The following is an 18886-nucleotide window of genomic DNA, read 5'->3' on the forward strand; positions in this document are numbered from 1 at the left end:
CATGACGTCCCATGAGTCAGCTTTAAAAGGAAGGACATTCTAGGGCGCCTGGGTGGCTCAGTTGGTTAAGCATCCAACTCTGGATTTCGGCTCAGGTCATGATCTCAGGGTCATGAGTTCAAGCCCCACATTGGGTTCCTTGCTCAGTAGGGAGTCTGCTTGAGATTCTTTCCCCCTCTCCTCTGTCCCTCCCCACACAAATAAATAAATAAATAAAATCTTCAAAGGGCTGTTAAGAAAGAGGATCAAGTGAGTTGATAATGGTGAAATCCTCATCACAGTTCCTGGTAAATAGTAGGAGCTTCAATAAATATTACTTCCTTATCAAATGTCATCTCAACAGTGTAATTGGATGGGGCCCACTTCCCATGCATGCCCTTCCTCACCCTCAAACACTCGACACATCACGTTTTGCACCTGGCCAGTGGGCCCACTGTTAGAGATTTATTTGGGGCAATGAGAACTCCTAAGGACAGGTCCAGGGAGAGAGCCACATAGTAGTTGTCTCTGAGTACTCCACGGCAGCATGGAACATTGATCACCATGAGTATGGGAGGTAACCAGACTCATGGGGCCAGTCTTAGACTTCCTCACACAGAGGAACCTGCCAGAATGTTCTCTTTAACCAGATCGTCAATAATAACTAGACACAGATAGGTATCCCTAGCACTAGCAAATAACTGGTGTTGATAACTGAGGTGGCAGTGATGGTGGTGGTAGAAATGGTGGAGGTGACATCATGGTGGAGATGGTGTTCATGGGACAGGTGGTGGCCATCACAGTGGAGATGGTGGAACCAGGACAGGTGGTGGACATCATGGTGGAGATGGTGCACATGGGACAGGTGGTGGACATCATGGTGGAGATGGTGTACATGGGACAGGTAGGGGACATCATGGTGGAGATGGTGGAACCAGGACAGGTGGGGGACATCATGGTGCAGATGGTGTACATGGGACAGGTGGGGGACATCATGGTGGAGATGGTGGAACCAGGACAGGTAGGGGACATCATGGTGGAGATGATGGAACCAGGACAGGTGGGGGACATCATGGTGAAGATGGTGCACATGGGACAGGTGGTAGAAGTAATAATGGTGGTGATGGTCAAGATGATGGCCGTGATGATGATGCTGGTGGTGGTAGCAGAAACATGTGCACGCCTTCCCAGAGAATAAGATCTTCAGCCCTCAGTGATCATCTCTGCTCATCTCTTACCAGGAGGAGGACAGGCTGGGAAAACTGCACTGTGAGTCTGTCGATGTTTTATCCTCCTGCAGTGACTGATGTGGGTGTCCTGAGGTCCAGGGCTGCAAGTCAGGCTGGAGTGTAGGATAGCGGATGCAAGTCCCAACCCTGGCGTAGGACCGACTGCACTCTGCTGCCCATCCTACAGAACATGCTCCGTGGAGCCAGCACCAAGCAGGAGCCCTTGACCCGATGCTGCCAGTGCCTCTTCCTCTGGTGGAAATCAGCTGATTACTTAATCAGACAAAGTGTCTGCAGCTGAGACAGGGAGGACAATTGGGAATTTCCCCTGATGCCACAGCCCATATTTAATGAAAGTCATAGTGGAGAACAAAGGCCAGCACTATAGGAAATTAGAGCTGACGTTCCCAGCACCCCGCCCTCCTGCAGTCCATGCAGGGATGCTTCCCTGAGAAGTCTTCCTCTGTGACACCAAGAGGCTACAGCAAGGGGCCATGGGACCCGCACCTTCAGGTCCAATGAAGGGGAGACGTGGGGCGGGGCGGCACGCACAGATGCCTTTGGATCTAACCTTCTACGCTGCTGCGAAAGCAGGAAGCCATGGCTGGAAGTCTGGCCGTGCATCTGAAAGAACACCATGCTGCTTCTGTCTCATGCTCCTTTGGGTTTGGAGTTCTGGGGGGCTGCTGGGGAGCCCCAGGCAGGGTTTCAGCAGCCCACACCAAGCTTCCGACTCCAGAGAGCGGGAGGGGAGACTGATAGGAGGGGGTGCTTTGGTCAAGAGCAGTGAGACGAATGCCCAGGGGTCCCTGGAGGACCTTCATGCTGGTCTTTCCTCCCCGGGGTGGGAGCTGTAGTTCCAGCAGTGGTTTGGGTGGAGAGGATCGGCCACATTCTCTCCCCAACCCTCCTTCTCACACCTTGATAAGACATGTGAAGCATTTAGTACAGGTCTTGAGCAGGCAGTTCACAGAAGTACCACTCCAAATGGTCCACGAGCCCATGATACAACATTTAGCTCTATTCGTAAGCAGAGAAATGCAAATTAAAGCAGCAGTTACGCTCTTTTACAGCTTATGAGATCGGCAAAGATGAAAGAGTGACAAAACCCATTGTTAACACAAGTGCAGGGGCAGTCTTCAGCTTGTGGGAATGCATCGGGGGAGATGATTAAGAATGTGTATACAGATGCCCATAGTGGCCTTGCTTCTAGTAAGGAAGAAACTGGAAGCACCGTGGGATTGTAGAAGTAAATCATGGCTCATCTACACAATACAGGGCCTGCAGCCATTACAAATGATGTTTGGAGGGAGCGCCTGGGTGGCTCAGTCAGTTAAGCGTCCGACTCTTGATCTCAGCTCAGGTCTGGATCTCAGGGTCATGAGTTCGAGCTCCACCTTGGGCTCTGTGCTGGGTGTGGAGCCTGCTTAAAAATAAATAAGTAAATAAACAAGTGACGTTTGGCAATGACATTGGTTGGATGGAAAGATGTTCCCAGTATGGTTATCCAACAGAGTGGCAGAGTATATTTCTACTTGGGGGATTTCTGTACAGAGATGCACAGAAGAAATCTAGAAAGGTATAAGCCAGCGTGTTAAATATGTATTTATGGGTCCTTTTATCCTCCTTTTTGTTTATTTCTGTTCTTTCAGTGTATACATGGGCTTTGCCTAAGCAGAGTTGGGAAAACAAAAATATATTTTTAATGACAAAAGTGCTTAGAAGAGTTTGTTGTTGATGTGGATTGGCGGGGGGGGGGGGGGCCAGAGATCCTCTGGCTGCAGGCCCGTTTGTTGGCAAGGGGCAAGAGATTAATCTCAGTCTACCATCCGCTGTGTCACCATCTATTTCGGGAGAGTGGCAGCTCTTCACCCTCTCCAGCTCAGGTGTCAGCTGCCGGGGAGAAGTCATCAGTCAAGGGGACAGAGCAGCAGCATGTGGGGGACCGAGCCATCCTGCACGAGGAAGGAGGCGTGTCTCCAGTGGACGGTTCCCACAGGGCGGGGCTGCCGGACTGAGTGGGCTCTAGCCACCTTCGTGGTCAAGCCACTCAAGGCTCAGTTTACCAGGACAGAGAGACTGTGGCCCAGTGTCGGTCACGTGCTGACCCCCTGGCCGGGGGAGGGCCATGCATTTTCTAGAGTTACCCAAGGGGTGGAAGGCGATGGCCCAAAATGCAATCTGGGAGCAGCCTCCAAATAAGGAGACAGGGAGGACGAGAGGCCAAAGGGCAGCAGATGACTGTCATACATAAGACACCCGGAGTGGGTTGAATTGTGTCCCCTCCAAGAGATATGGCCAAGTCCTAAAGCCTGGAACCTGTGAGTGGGGCCTTATTTGGAAAAAGAGTCTTTGCCGATGTAACTAAGGATCTCAAGATGAGCTGAGCCTGGATTTTGGATGGGCCCTAAATCCAATGGCAGGTGTGTTTTTTATAAGAGGGAGATTTGACAGAGGCAGAGGGTGGAGTGATGCTGCCATAAACCAAGGAAGGGAGCCACGAGAGCTGGACGAGGCCGGGATGTATTCCTTCCTTGAGCCTTTGGAGGGAGCCCCACCCTCCTGGTACTTCATTCCAGGCCCTGGCCTCCAGAACTGGGAGGGAATAAACTTGCTTGAAGCTACCCAGTGTATGGCAATTAGGGCAGCCCTAGGAAAGGAAGACAACACCCAGACCCTTGAGCATGATTCTTTCCTCCGAGTATCCTGGGCGGGGGCCACCACTGGTGGTAGCACGGGTTCCAAATCGGGTCTGCATGCTTACTGTGCAGCCTCGGCATAATGATATGACCCACTGGGGCTTAGTATCCCCTGCAGTAATTTGTGCAAGCATTTTTAAGGCAATAAGGGAGGGTAACGGCTCACCGCACAGGCTCTGGAGTCAGACTGCCTGACCCCGAATCCTGGCTCTACCCTTTCTTAGCTGGATAACCTTAAACAAGTAACACAGCGGTTCAGTTTCCTTACCTGCGAACCAGAGTCACCATAGTACTTGCCCCAGAGTTCGTTTTGTGGATTAAAGCGGTGCAGACAGTGCAGGGTGCTTAGATGGACACCTAACATGTGGTAAGACTCCAGGGGGGCTAACTGATGTGGGGGGCTCTCTGGTCCCGAAGAGTGCTGAGAATTTCCACCCCTCGAGAGGGAAAAGCACAGGACAAACACATAGAGCTTCTCTTTCCTTGCAGGGAGTGGAGAGTTATCTATTGATGAATTTGGGGAAAAAGACTTTTGTCCAGCACCAGCGGCTGTTAGGAGGGAAGGCCTGTCAGGGGTGATGGTTTAGGAAGCTCCTTGTGGCTGCACCACTAAACCATTCTCCCATCCTATCTTTATTGATACATTCATTCAAAAATATATTTTGAAAGTTCTAGGTACCGGGAATACAGCAGGGAACAAAACCAGAAGCCTGACCTCACAGAGCCAGCACTGGAGTGCGGAGGGGCAAGGAAGCAGAAAATAAACAAATACATACATAGGTAATATGTCAGGTGGTGCTGAATGCTCTAGAGAAAAATAAAGCCAGGTGGAGGGATGGGGAACGATCATGGGGGTGGGGAGAGCATTGCCAACAAAGTGACATCTGAGCAGGGGCCCTAAGAACGTGAAGGAGTGAGCCAGGTAGAGGGAGCACGTGCAAAGGCCCTGAGGCAGGCCTGTGCTTGGGGTGTTGGGGGAGCTCCGAGTCTCCTGCGGTAATGAAGCTGATTTTCTGTTCTCCTTCCTCAGGATTCCATGTCTCTTGTTCATTCAGTTATAGCTTCAGGGTGGGAATTGTTTTGTTTTGTTTTTTAATATTTTATTTATTTATTTGATAGAGACACAGCGAGAGAGGGAACACAAGCAGGGGGAGTGGGAGAGGGAGAAGCAGGCTTCCCGCTGAGCAGGGAGCCCGATGCGGGGCTCGATCCCAGAACCCCGGGATCATAACCTGAGCTGAAGGCAGATGTTTAATGACTGAGCCACCCAGGCGCCCCTGGGTGGGAATTGTTTTATCTGAAAAACCCCACATCTGTAATAAGTAGGAAGAGTTCACATCTTGGAGGTACTTCATTGAAGAAGGACGAGAAGTCATCAAAATTGGTAGCTACCAGGGCGCCTGGGTGGCTCAGTTGGTTAAGCGACTGCCTTCGGCTCAGGTCATGATCCTGGAGTCCCTGGATCGAGTCCCGCATCGGGCTCCCTGCTCGGCAGGGAGCCTGCTTCTCCCTATGACCCTCACCCCTCTCATGTGCTCTCTCTCTCTGTCTCAAATAAATAAATAAAATCTTTAAAAAAAAAAAAAAAATTGGTAGCTACCAATATTTTTGCCACTAAGAACCTTTTAGGTTAATGTTTCCAGACCCCAGCTTTGAAAGATGTTGTCCACCAAACAAACTGCATGTTTGACTACCAGCCCCTATGGCCTCGTCACAAACAAGTGAGTTGTTTCTGATCAGCCTTCTGACAGACCCGCAGCCCACCTTCAGGACCCTGGCTGGGTATCACACACTAGGACCCTTCCCACCTAGACATTTCTGACTTGTTCTGGATTTTCTCGGGTTTTGTGATATTCGTGTACCGTGTGCCAGGCTCTAAACTGGGAGCTGTGGGTGCAGACATGGTAGGCACAACCCCCCATCCTGTGGAGTATGGGGGTTATGGATTATGATGTATGGGGGTTCAGGAAGGAGAAGCCTGACTCAGGGGAAGGGGGAACATAGGTAGCATTCAGGGCAGGCTTCCCATAGGAGGTGTTTCCTGAGCTTTGAATAGGAGTTGGCAAATCTCCTCGAAAGGGTCAGATGGCAAATCTTTTAGGGCTTGTAACTACTCAAATCTGCCACCGTAGGGCAAAAGCAGCCCGAGAGAACGTGGAAACCAATGGGCCCCAGCCATGTTCCAGGGTGACTTGACTCCCAAAAACATATGGGAGGGGTGGAGGAAGGGGGGTGTGGCCCTGGAGCTGTCGTTCGAGGACCTCTGCTCTTGAAGAATAAGGATGCGACCCCCGGGGACTCGTTCCAGGTGGAATGTGAAGTACAGAATACAGACGGCACCCCCAAGGCGGCCCGGGATCAGGGGTTGTCTGTCCAGACACCCACAGGCCCTTGGCAAAGGGAGGACAATGAGGGCAGCGTGCTGAGTGGTCCTTAAGGCTCAACATATTTATCCCTTTCATCTGATCCCACCCTTCTTAACTTTAATGGCGTACGAAAGTTTCTCTTATAAAATGATGATGATGATGGGGCATCTGGGTGGCTCAGTCCTTAAGCGTCTGCCTTCAGCCCTTCAGCTCAGGTCATGATCCCAGGGTCCTGGGATCGAGCCCCACGTCGGGCTCTGGGCTCCGTGGGAAGCCTGCTTCTCCCTCTCCCGCTCCCCCTGCTTGTGTTCCCTCTCTCACTGTCTCTCTCTCTCTGTCAAATAAATAAATAAATCTTTAAAAAAATAAAATAAAATAAAATAAAATGTTGATGATGATAGTGATGGTGATGATGATGGGGTATGTTTTGAATGTTCTTACGGGGCAAAGTTAGTAGTCCTATGTCAGTCTCTCTGTTTCCTTTCCTTTCCTTTCCTTTTTCCTTTCCTTTCCTTTCCTTTCCTTTTTCCTTTCTTTACCTTTTTCCTTTCCTTTCCTTTCCTTTCCTTTCCTTTCCTTTCCTTTCCTTTCCTTTCCTTTCCTTTCCTTTCCTTTCCTTTCCTTTCCTCTTCTCCCTCCCTCCTTCCTTCTTTTTCTTTCTTTCTTTCTTTCTTTCTTTCTTTCTTTCTTTCTTTCTTTCTTTCTTTCTTTCTTTCTTTCTCTCTCTCTCTCTTTTTTTTCTTTTTACCAGCCCATAACATCCAAAACCTGAGGACCACAAGCTCTAGACTGTAGGCTCTCAAGAGATCTTTGTCATGGGCAGAGGGCCTTAGTCTCAACTCTGGCCATGCCCTTCGTTCCCGGGCTGCCTCTGGGACACGGAACAGGCAGAAGCCATTGCCCAGGGGCTGCACACTCAGATGCTTGCACAGGATCCAGGCGGGGGACGATGAGTGAAGAGGCTCGCGGCATGTGTCCCGTCTCATTACAGCAGCCTGACAATTGCGTCCATGTGACAATGCTGCTTCGTCTCCTGATTTAAATGGGATTTTTTAAGATTCTTTAAAGACTACCACCATCGTATTGACCAAAAAAAAATTTTTTTTTGATGTCTTAGTCCACATTCTCAGTTCCTGGCCATGACTCTCTGGTGACTCAACACACAGCCCACCGGAAATCTGCCAGGGACTGTCCTTCGGGAAGATACCGTAGCTAGGGGGCGCTGTCCTAGTCCTGGAGGCGCATCTAACACCCACCTACGTTTTCAGATTCCACCTGTGCCTCTTGCCTGCAAGGCCTTTCTCATTCCACCCGAATAATCCTTCAAACCCAAAGCTATTCATTCATTCCATAAATACTGACGAGAACGTACTAGACTTTCTAGACACCCTGTCTCTTCATTCTCCAAATTTGTGACGCCCTATAGATCCCCACCTGTTTATTATCTTCCTCTCCAGTAGCTTCATATATTTTAGTTTTGGTTCCTCGGCTGAATTATAAATGTCCTGGGGCCAGGGATGTCACTTTCTTTGGCGCTACAGACAACATGGGCAGACGAAAGAAACACGGGCTTCAGAGTAAAACAGACCGAGTTGAGTGTAGCTTGAATTCCGGCTTTACCATTTAATAGTATGCAAATTGCCAAAGATTTCTGAGGCCTGTTTCCTCACCTATGAGTTGAGCATAGTGCTGCTCACCTCCCAGATGAAGTAAGTGATAAAGGATGTGTGCTAAGGGGCGTGCACTGTATCCAAACACAGCAGGTGCTCGGTACATGGTCCCCACATGGGCATGCCCACCCTTCCCAGTTTAGGGCATGGGTGAGGGCTCAGGACATTGTAGGTGAATTATACTGAATTTGGAGATATGCATATTCTTCCTTTTCAGAAATCTGCCCAGTGTGTCTCCCCTGGGCTCTTCCAGCCCTGCTCTCCACACAGTGTTGATGCACTAGGGACTAGCCCTTTGCAACGTGGCTGCTAATCCCGGATGAAATACCACATGCCTAGCCTTTACTTAAAAAGAAGGAGTAGGCCAAGAAGCACATGAAAAGATGCTCAAGTCACTAGTCATTGGAGAAATGCAAACCAAAATCACACCCACAAAAAATGAGATACTACTTCACACCCCTTAGGATGGGCCTCATTATTTATCTTTTTAATGTGACATAGCAAGCGTGGGCAAAAATGTGGAGAGACTGGAACCCTTGTGCGCTGCTGGCAGGAACGTAAAATGGGGTGCAGCCACTGTGGAACACAGTATGGAGGTCCCTCAAAAAGTTAAACATAGAATCACCATATGACCGAGCACTTCCAATTCTGGGCATATATCCCAAAGAACTGAAAGCGGAGATTTCAACAGGTATTTACATGCCAATGTTTATAGCAGAAGTATTTACAATAGCCACAAGGTGGAAACCACCCAAGTGTTCCATCAACAGACAACTGGATAAATAAAATGTGGTGTATCCAAGCAACGGAATATCATTCAGCTTAAAAAAAGAGGGAAATTTTGATAGACGCTACAGCCATGGAGGGACCTTAAAAACATTATGTTTGGTGAAATAAGCCAGTCACAGAAGGACACATATTGTATGGTTTCACCTCTACGGGTAGGCAAGTTCATAGAGGCAGAAAGTAGGACAGCGATTAGCAGGGGCTGGCGGTGGGGGAAGGGGAGTTATTCTTTAACGGGTACAGAGTTTAGGGGATGAGAACGTTCTGGAAATGATAGTGGTGATGATTGTACAACATTGTAACTATACCTCATGCCACCAAATTGCACACTTAAAAACAGTTAAAACAGTACATTTTTATGTCCTGTGTGTTTTGCTGCAATAAAAAGTACACGGAGGAGGGGCACCTGGGTGGCTCAGTCGGTTGAGTGGCCGACTCTTGATTTCAGCTCAGGTCATGGTCTCAGGGTCAAAAGATGGAGCCCCTGCGTCGGGCTCCTTGCTCACTGGGGAGTCTGCATGAGGATTCTCTCTTTCCCTCTCCCTCAGCCCCTTCCCCGGTGTGCTTTCTCTCTCCAAAATAAATAAATAAATCTTTAAAAAAAAAAAAAAAAGGACACAGAGGAAGAAAGAGAAGGAGAGAGGGAGAGGAGGAAGAGGAGATTGAAGGGAAGATGGAGGAGAAGCCACCGCTCCCTCTGTAGTCAGAGAATGACTCTCGACGTGCAGATCATCCATTTTCCACACCGCTAAATCCCGCTTTTGCTCTGAGCTCTTTCTGCCTCCCTTCAGGTATTCTGAGCAAGTAGAGGAAAGAAGACAATTCCTTCTGAATTTTCACCTCAGACCCATATAATTAAAAACGTCTCTCTTGTTGCTGCGGAAAAGCATGGAGAGCACTGTGATGGTGGAGTTTTGACGGCCTGGATATCTAGGCAGACGTTATTCTGGGTGCCTATGAGAGTGTCTTTGGATGAGATGAACATTTGAATCCGTGGACTGGGTGAAGCAGAGTGCTCTCCCCAGTGTGGGTGGGCCTCATCTAATCAGTTGATTAGAACAAAACAAAACTGATCCTCCTGTGAGTAAGGGGGAGCTCCTTCTGCCTGATGACCTGGAGCTGGATCATCGGTTCTTGCCTTCTGACTTGAACTGAAACATTGGCTCTTCCTGGGGGTTGGGCCTGCCAATATTCAGCCTGAAACTACACCATCAGCTCTTGGGGTCGCCAGCTTACTGGTTGCGGACCTTGGGACTTGTCACCCTCCATAATTGTGTGAGCCAATTCCTCATGATATTTCTCTTTACACACACACACACACACACACACACACCCTATTGGTTGTGTCTTTGGAGAACCCTGACTAATGCAGGAAGCCTCCTCAGATATCTGGAGTCAGGTGTGGGCACAATTTGAAACTTTGAAAATCTGAATAAAATGAACGCTGTTTTTTAAGCATGAATGGTGGCCAGGCGCCACAGTTAAGAGTTTCCAGACGTCCCCTATGTCATGCTCACAACACCATCACCAGGCCAGTGGAGGGGAGGAGGGGGGAGGTGTTGTTCCAAGGCTCACGGGAGGGTGTCCCTCCACATCTGCGTTCAGAGCTCTGCTCCTGACAAGGAAGGGAGACCTCTCCGGTCCGTCTAGGTCAGGGCTGGAGACAGGAGGGTCGCTGGAGAGTTCTAGAGCATCTCTTTAAAAGACAGTCTGCCTGAAAGGAACTTGTTGTGAGATGCTGGGTGAGGCTGGGCCACTCAGGGAGAGCAGGTGAACCAGGGTGGTGGTCCGAGCGTGGACTGGCTGGGGTTAGTCTCAGCTCTGTCGTTCCCCGGCTGCGTGGCCTTGGGCAAGTCACTTGATGTCTCTCTGCCTCGGTTTGATCATCTGTTAAACGGGGGTAGTTATAGTAGACTCCTCATTGGGTTTGCGTGAGGATCAAATAACCTAACGTGTGAAGACCTAAGAGCAGCGCCCAGCGTGCTCAAAATGCTGTATCAGTATTGGCTTTTGTTTGCTGACCTTAGCTTAGACAGCCGAAGAGATGGGGGTCAGGAAGGGAGGGAGAACATTCCAAATCAAGTAGGGACATCCCAGGGACTCCCTCCCTCCCCTCATGTGCCCGTGTCCCCCCACCTTTCCACTGGCCCTGTGCTGGTGCCCCTCCTGTTAGACCAAAGGTCCTAAGGCCAGAACTGTGTCTTTCTCTTCTTCCTTCCTTCCTTCCTCTCCTTCCTTTTTTGTGTCCTTCACAGCCTCTAGCGCAAAACCTCACCTGTTGTGTTTAATGCATGAATCAAAGAAAGCCATTTAATAGCTAAGCTCAGTCCCGAAGAGTAGCCCTGCCATAGAGGGGAACTTACTTTGCCGGGCACTTTTCCCCTAAAGTTCTCAACCAGAAGGACTTTATTGCCCTCTCCCAGGGGCCACGTGGCACTGTTAGGAGACGTTTGTGATTGTCCTATTGGGTGCGGGAATGCTGGCAAACACCCTGCCCCACATAGGGGTAGTGCCCTGATGACGCAAAACATCAGTAGTGCCAAGGGTGAGAAACTCTGGTCTAGAGTAAGATCGTGCAGGAGATGAGAGATACCCAAAGTCAGATTACCCTGACTCCTGAGTTCCACAGCCAGCCTGGGACGTGTCTCCAGAGCGCTCTGGCAGCGATGCCCTGCCCCCCCTGCTGAGCCTTGTCTGCCCGGCTGACGCTCTTTGTCTGACTCTTCTTACTTCTCTGCCTTTTGTGAGCTACGAAAACCCATTAAGACAGTGTATCTTATCGTGCTAGCTCCATCAAGCGTGGTTCCAGAGTCTCCCACTCCTGGTGGGCTTGTGTGTGCTGTTTTGCAAACAAGCCTGTTTCTTCTAGCTACAGAGAAATGTGAGATGACATTCTCTAAAAGTGTCACTTTGTAAAAATGTCAAGCCTAATCTCCAGGCACAAAGACCATCGTGGAAATCGGAATTGACTCAAGGAGTCTTGGCGAGCAAAGGTGGGATTTAAGTGGCAGGCTCTGTAGGCTTGTGTTGCTGCATTGTGGTTGTTTTCCAGTGAATACAGCTTATTGAAGGCAAGAACTGCTAGAAAGTTTCTCTAGGCAGTAGTACCTGGTATAGGTTTGGGGATTGCAAATATTATCTTGGCATTAGAAACTTCCTGTGCTTCATTGGAGTCCATCTTGTTTATGTTCATAACACCTGTGGCTGTGGGGGAAGTGTTCAGAGGAGGCAGGCAGGTGAATTGATTTGTCCACTTTCCACTGAAGAAAACAAGGGAAGCCCAAGGGAACCCCAATATAACTCTGTCTTCAAGTCCTCCTAATTCTGTTCAAGGGCATTGGAAATGCTCATAAATGGTCAACGAAAGATGGGCTTCTTTAAGAAAAAGAAAGTCAAAAACGAGTCCAGCATAAACTGGAGAAACATGCAGAGCGCTCGCCCAGCTCGTTCCCGGGGTATGTGAGGTGGGCACGGGATCAGGGAGAGGAGGGACTGGGAGTGTGGTTGCCACAGCAACGGCTCCCTCAGGGAGGAGAGCCTCAGTGGGTTGGCTGTACACTATGTAAAAGATGGGCCAGGACAGAAGGAAGGAGGAAGCCTCTGTGTCTGAGCTGGAGAAGGAAAGATACCCAAATAAAGACCCAAAGGGTGGTTGCAGGTTTGCTGTGCACTTAGCAGCCTGCTCTTCACAGGATGGAAGCCAGCTCCTTAGTGAGGTGTGAAGAAATCATTCTGACTTTCAGATAATTCTGGAGATGGATTGAGGGCCAGCTCTTTGAAACCCAGAAGCCCTGAAAAAGAGAGAAATTGCAGGTTTTCCTGGAAGTTGAAAGGAAGCCAAAGGGAAGAAGAGATTGTAGGCAGCTGAGCCTCACATCAAAATGGTGTCCTCACACTTCCGGGAAGCCGTGTCGCTGAAGGCGAGCTATGTAAACTCTCTATGCTTCAGTTTTCTCATCCATAAAATGGGCATGTTAATACTACCTACCTCATAAAGTTGTGGCGAGAATTAAGAGTTGGTATGTTTGTAGCACTTGGAAGAGAGTTTGCACACACACTAAGTGCAATATGTGTGCTAGTTTCTACTGCTTTATTTTTCTCTCCTCTTCCAGATCAGAAACAGAAGATCTGGGTCTCTTTATGCATTTTAATATTACACATTCTCTTATATCTGAAGTTTGTGAAATCATGGTAGTAACTTGACTTTGTATACAGTTTGAACTGTGTATCAGTCAGGGTGTGTAGATTATGCTTGGTAACAAACAACCTTGGGTTGCTGACTTCTCACACAAGTCTACCTTTTGCTCATGTCCAGTGAGGGTTTGTATTCGTTTTCTAGGGCTGCCATAACAAAATACCACAGGCTGGGGGGCTTCGATAACAGACATCGATTTTCTCACAGTTCCGGAGGCTGGAAGTCCCAGATCAAGGTGCCAGCAGGACCGGTTTCTGGTGGGGTCTCTCTTCATGGCTTATAGATGCCACCTTCTGGAGTCCTCATGTGGTCTCACCCTCTGTGCACATGCAGAGAGAGAGAGAGAGAGAGTTTCTTCCTCTTCTTAGGAGGACACCAGTCCTGTGAGATTAGGGCCCCACCCTTCTGACCTCATTTAACCTAATTATCCCCCTATTATTATCTCTAATAACAGTCACACTGGGGGTTAGGTCTTCAACATATAGAAGTGGTGAGGGGCACAATTCAGTCCATAACAGGGTTGGTGGCCTCTGTTCATGATTTTCATTTGGAGACCCTGGCAAGTCAGGGGCTTCATCTCAACCCATGTCCACGTGTCCCATTTCAGCTCATACTAAACACCCCTTTGCCCACTCTGCTGCCCCTGGCTACGTGGTGTTCCCGGAACACTGAGCTCTTTGCCAACTTCCTGTCTCCTCTGACTCGATTGTTCTTCTGTGACTGGTTCCATCTCGTTCTTTAGATCTTTGCTGAAACAGTACCTCCTGAACACCACATCTAAAGACACTCCTCATTTCACCCTAGTGTGTCATCTTCACATTTATGTCTTTCCTTTTTTTTTTTAAGATTTATTTATTTATTTATTTATTTGAGAGCAAGATCGAGCATGCATGTGATGGGGGGAGGGGGAGAGAGAGGGAGAGAAGCAGACTCCCCACTGAGCATGGAGCCCGACAAGGGGCTTGATCTCATGACCCTGAGACCACGACCTGAGCTGAAATCAAGAGTCAGACACTTAACCAACTGAGCCACTCAGGCTCTCCAACATTTATGTATTTCTTGATCTACTCATTAGTTGTCTACACCTAAGCTGCATTAGGGCAAGAACTTTGTTGTGCTCACTGCTTTATCCCCAGGGCCTAGTATGGAGTAGATACTCAGTAAACATGTGCTGATGGCATGAATGCGTGTCTGTCTTCTAGAATTTATACTCTCTGAGATTAGGGGCCTTTTTTGCCTTGTTTATCATCAATCCCTTGGCCCAGGATAAAGTGCTCAGTAAATGCGTGTTGAATGAATAAACGAGTGTCTGGAAAACCATCCTCATGGTGCTCGGATCTTCATGCCTTGGGCAAGTTTTCCTTTAGGCTCACTAGGTAACTGGAGGGTATGGAATCCACCCAGCTACAGTTGTCCTAGCTGTCCCCCTACTTCACTTGATGGCACCACGAGGATGAAATGCATTATTGTATGTGAAGCGCTTAGAACAGCGTCTGGCCCCTGGTAAGTTCAAGTTAGCATTTATTGTTACTATTGTCTTAAAGCACTTTCTCACACAGACCCAGATGTCAAGTTTTCCTGGACTGGAGTCTTTTTAAATCAGCCAAACACTCTTCAAGTGAAATCTTAAGGGGAACCTCAATATATAAAACAGAGGGTACCAGGACTCCTCTGGGCATCATCGGAGTGAGCGTCCCAGAAGCTCGCCAACTCCCCGGGGAACCTGCATTTTAAAGCTCTCTTCAGGTGATTCTGAGTCACACGGAAGCTTCACAGAAGCTTCGGTAACTGCTGTTGGAAGGCCACCTTCAGATATAGCCTACCCACTCCCGTCGAGGGAAAACCCTTCTAGAGTAGTGGACTTACTCCAGTGCTGTGCTAATCCTCTGTTCATTTTGTGCCCTGAGGACAAGGAAAAGGAGGATGGCATCCAGCTCGGGAGGTGGCACTGCACGCTGGAGTGTATGGCAGCTGTGGGTACTGCCCCCGGCCCCTTGCATCTGCCGCCCGCCCCCAATCCTGGGTGGTACCCAGGTCTGGATCAAGGTCTACAGAGGCCCTGACCCTGAATCTCCTCTTGCGTCACCACCGAAGTGGTTCAAAACCCAGAGTTCCACAGCTTAGGGCAGGGCAAGGGAGACCAAGGCATTCTGATTTTCCCATGGGGATTACTCTGGAACTTTTAAAAAAGCTTAAATTCCATTATCATCAACTTTCTCCCCCTTTCGCTCTGGGGGGATGCCCCCACTCCACACTTTGCAAGCTCTCACCCTGCCAACTTTTAGGCCATCCTGCAGACCTCTGTCTCACCCTGCCTGCCTTTTCCACAGGCGGTGAGGAAATCCAGTGCTCCCTGCCCCCGGGAAACAGGCGGATATTCCTGCATGAGCTGTCCGAGGCCAGCTTCAGCGAGTGCAGGTTCAGCCTGTCACTCACAGACCTGTTCATCATCATCTTCTCCGGCGTGGCCGTGTCCATTGCTGCCATTATCTCTGGCTTCTTCCTGGCCACCGTGGTGCAGTGCTTCCAGAGGTGCGCGCCCAACAAGGACCCGGAAGACGAGGACGAGGATGAGGACGACTGAGCCGCCCCCTCCCTTCCTGGCTTGCCGGAGCCCAGGCCCGGCTCCCCTCCACGCGGAGAGGGAAGAGGGGAGGCGGGAAGCGGGAAGGAGTCAACCTGCAGCAGCCCAGAGCAGCCCCTGCCCCTGGCCGTGCACCTGGCTTGCCCCTGGCCACGCCCCTGGCCACGCCCCCTGGGACCTCCCATCTCAGAGTTTAGAACCTGCGGGGGGGAGCGGAGGAGCCCAGGAGGGATTCTGGGCGGAGAGGGGGGACCTGCCTCCCGCCTGAGGTGCGAGAATGGGGAAGGAGACGGCCCGTCATGCTTCCCAGCTGATGGCTGACCACCAAGCCAGGGGGTGCGGACACTTGCAGTTCCCACCGCTAAGCTGGTTTGTGCACCTGTTCTCTGGCCTAGACTGGGAGACGAGCAGAGGCCTCCTCCTCCCCGGATGCAGCAGCTTGATGGGGACCGTGTCCAGGGCCCTGTCCCTGGAGCGGGGCTTCTCCTGCTGTAATGGGCTTCAGCAACCTCGGGAGGTTGGCTACAGGGGCACCGAGAGGAAAGCTCAGGCCCAGCCAAGGGGTGTTTGTTGCTGTATTTTGGTGAGCAGGTGAGGAAGACTTTTGCAGGCAGGACTCACACCCTCATCCTCAGCCTCAGAGGAAGCAACTCGTAGAGGAAGGATGGTGGATCGATGTGTAGTCTCAAGGGCCTCTGCGCCGCGTCTCTCCACCCCCTGAAATACAAGCAGTTGTCCCCCTTCCCCGACCGGGCCCTGGCCCCCCAGTTCGAGTCCCTCCTCGGCCAACTAATGCCTGGCCGGTCTCTGTGCTGACCCCGCTCCGAACTTGTCATCTCTAGAACTTGCAGCGAACTGTCCCAGAGGCCAGGATTCCAAAAAAGCAGGTTGCATTGGACCAACAAAATGTAAAAAAAAAAACACAAAAACCTGGGACTTGGCCTCTGAGAAACCTCCCTCCCTCAGTGGCCTTAGGGTGTGTGAGACATTTCTTGGGAGCACAGGTTGTGACACGCACTGCTTTCCTGGATGTGCAAGAAGGCACTTTGGGCAGAGATAATACGAAACCATGTCACGTGCCCGGCAGGTTGTTACCAGGTGACAGCGTCCACAGCATCAGACCTCACTGGGGACTGAGACGTAGATGGGGCCCGAGAGAAGCCCCTGGGGTGTTTCTGAGAAACACCTCTCTGTTGTTTCTCACAATATATTCCTTATGTGTCCTTCTTCCATTGCTCCTGCTATCTCTGCCTCCACCAACATGGACTGAGCGCTTGCGAAGGGCCAGGCACTGGGGGTCCGGGCAGTGTGGGGGTGCATTGAGTAAGAAGACAGGGCCCCCGGCTCACTTGGCCTCAATTCTTATGGGGCGGGGGGAACACAAAACAAACAAGGAGACAGAACTGAAATTGCAGGTAGAGATAAGCACCATGAAAGATGTAAATGAGATCCTGCGAATGAGTAACGGGTAAACTCAAGAATGGATAGTTGGGTGTATTAGCCAGGGCTCTCCAGAGAAACAGAACCCCAAGAGATATGTATTCTATATATCTATTACTGTCTGTCCGTCCGTCCATCCATCCATCCAGATTATAAGGGATTGGCTCACGTGAGTATGGAAGCTGAGAAGTCCCACTATCTGCAGTTGGGCAACTGGAGGGAGACCCAAAGAAAACCAGTGGGGTAGCTCTAGTCTGAGTCCGAAGGCCTGAGAACCAAGAGAGCCACGAGTCTAGGTTCCAGACCGAGGGCAGGAGAAGACTCAGCTCAAGCAGTCATGCAGACAGAGAAAGGTGGGGGGGAGTAATTCTCCCTTCCTCCACCTTTTTATTCTATTCAGACCCCCAACAGATTGGATGCTGCCCACCCACACCGGGGATGACACTCTGCTTTACTCAGTCTACAGATTGTAATCTATTCCCATCCAGAGGCACCCTTACGGTCACACCCGGAAGTAATGTTTAACCACATATCCGGGGACCCTGGACCCAGGCAAGTTGATGCATAAAATTAACCGTCATATCAGGGAAGGCCTCAGCGGGTGGCTTCAAGCTGAATCCTGCATCCTTCTCTCCCTCGCTCTTTTCCTCTCCATTTATTCTCTTTCTCTACCCTTCTTCCCCCTTCACCCCTGAGGAGACTCAGTCACCCCTGCTGGCCCCCAGCATTGTCGGCTCCAGGGGAGGAGACCCCTAGCTCAGGGAGCTGTCTTGTCACAGAGTCCCTGGGCAGGTGGGGAGGTGGGCAGCATCTTTGCCACACTCCATGGCCCCTCCGCACTGGAGGGAGCCACCTCTGGGAGCTCCCCCTCAGTGCAGGTACCACTTCCCTTGAGAAAATAGTACGAGCTGCCTGAAAGTGGTCGTCATGAGCGTGAGGTGCTGTGTGCACGCCAGGCCTGAGGTTCCAGGACCGTGTGCGCCTTACTCTGAATGAAGGCTCATGGAGAAGGTTTTCAGTCAGGAGAGGGGAGCTCTGCTGCCCGTGAGCTACCAGAGGGACTGAGGAAAAGACCATGGTGGGGGGTGTGCATCAAGGGCTCAGAGGCTGAGAGTTTGAGCCACAAAACAATCTCACATCAGCACCTCCCCAGCCTGGCCATAGACTCACTGAGACTTGTGTGGACTCAGAATCGCTGCCCATTGTCATAGCGTCTGATCCCCACACCCCAGGAGCACCCTACGAGGGACATCGCTAAAGGCCCTGCGTCCAACTGGGCCCCCGCCAAAGTCACAATTTGTTTCTCCCAGAATCCTAGGGAAATGGTGCCCCAAGCCGTGATATTCCTACCACAGCCTTGTTCTAATGGGCCTCAGGAGGTGAATTCCCACCTCATGAGTCTATTTTATTCCTTATAGTGAGTGGACTCCCGCCGTTTCCTTAGAAACACAAGCCCTGCACAGCATGGGGGTCATTCACTGAATGAACGAGTGAGTGGAGGAGGGGCAACCTGGAGCCAGAGATGAGTGCTCGATGGGTACCAACCAACCCCCATGTCTGCCGGCTGCACCCCAGAGATTTGGAAGGAACGTGACTCTGGGGAAGAAGAGCTTTAAATTATTGCCGGTCGAAACCATCACTGCCTGGATATAAAGCCTGTGAAACACTCAGGAGATTGGGGACAGGAGGGACATCCAAGCCCAAGAAAATATACTGGCCAGGAGCCCTGCCTGGCTCAACTGGGGAAATGCCTTTCGGGAAGTGGGGTGTCGGCATGATCTGTTGTCACTAACAACAAGGATGATGCAACACCCCCTCTCAGATCTCTACAAGTGTCACTGAGTCTCCAGTGTCACCTCCCCAGAGTCTCCTCATCACAGCACCCCGTACGGTTCTCTGCGCAGCACGTACCCAAACCCTTTGTTTACATGTTTACGG

General features: G+C 50.5%; 1 protein-coding gene across 1 annotated transcript in view; it reads left to right on the plus strand.

Moving 5' to 3' along the window:
* The window catches only part of LRRC38 (leucine rich repeat containing 38), a 31481-nt gene extending 15878 nt beyond the window's left edge, over positions 1 to 15603 (plus strand). Inside the window, exon 2 of the mRNA XM_032418497.1 lies at positions 15255 to 15603. Coding sequence (XP_032274388.1) covers positions 15255 to 15508 — 254 coding nt within the window. The 3' untranslated portion in view covers positions 15509 to 15603. The remainder of the gene's footprint in view (positions 1 to 15254) is intronic.
* Positions 15604 to 18886: the final 3283 nt, after the last annotated feature.

The sequence above is a fragment of the Phoca vitulina genome, unplaced genomic scaffold, assembly GCF_004348235.1.
Source record: "Phoca vitulina isolate PV1807 unplaced genomic scaffold, GSC_HSeal_1.0 scaffold2, whole genome shotgun sequence".
Taxonomy (NCBI): domain Eukaryota; kingdom Metazoa; phylum Chordata; class Mammalia; order Carnivora; family Phocidae; genus Phoca; species Phoca vitulina.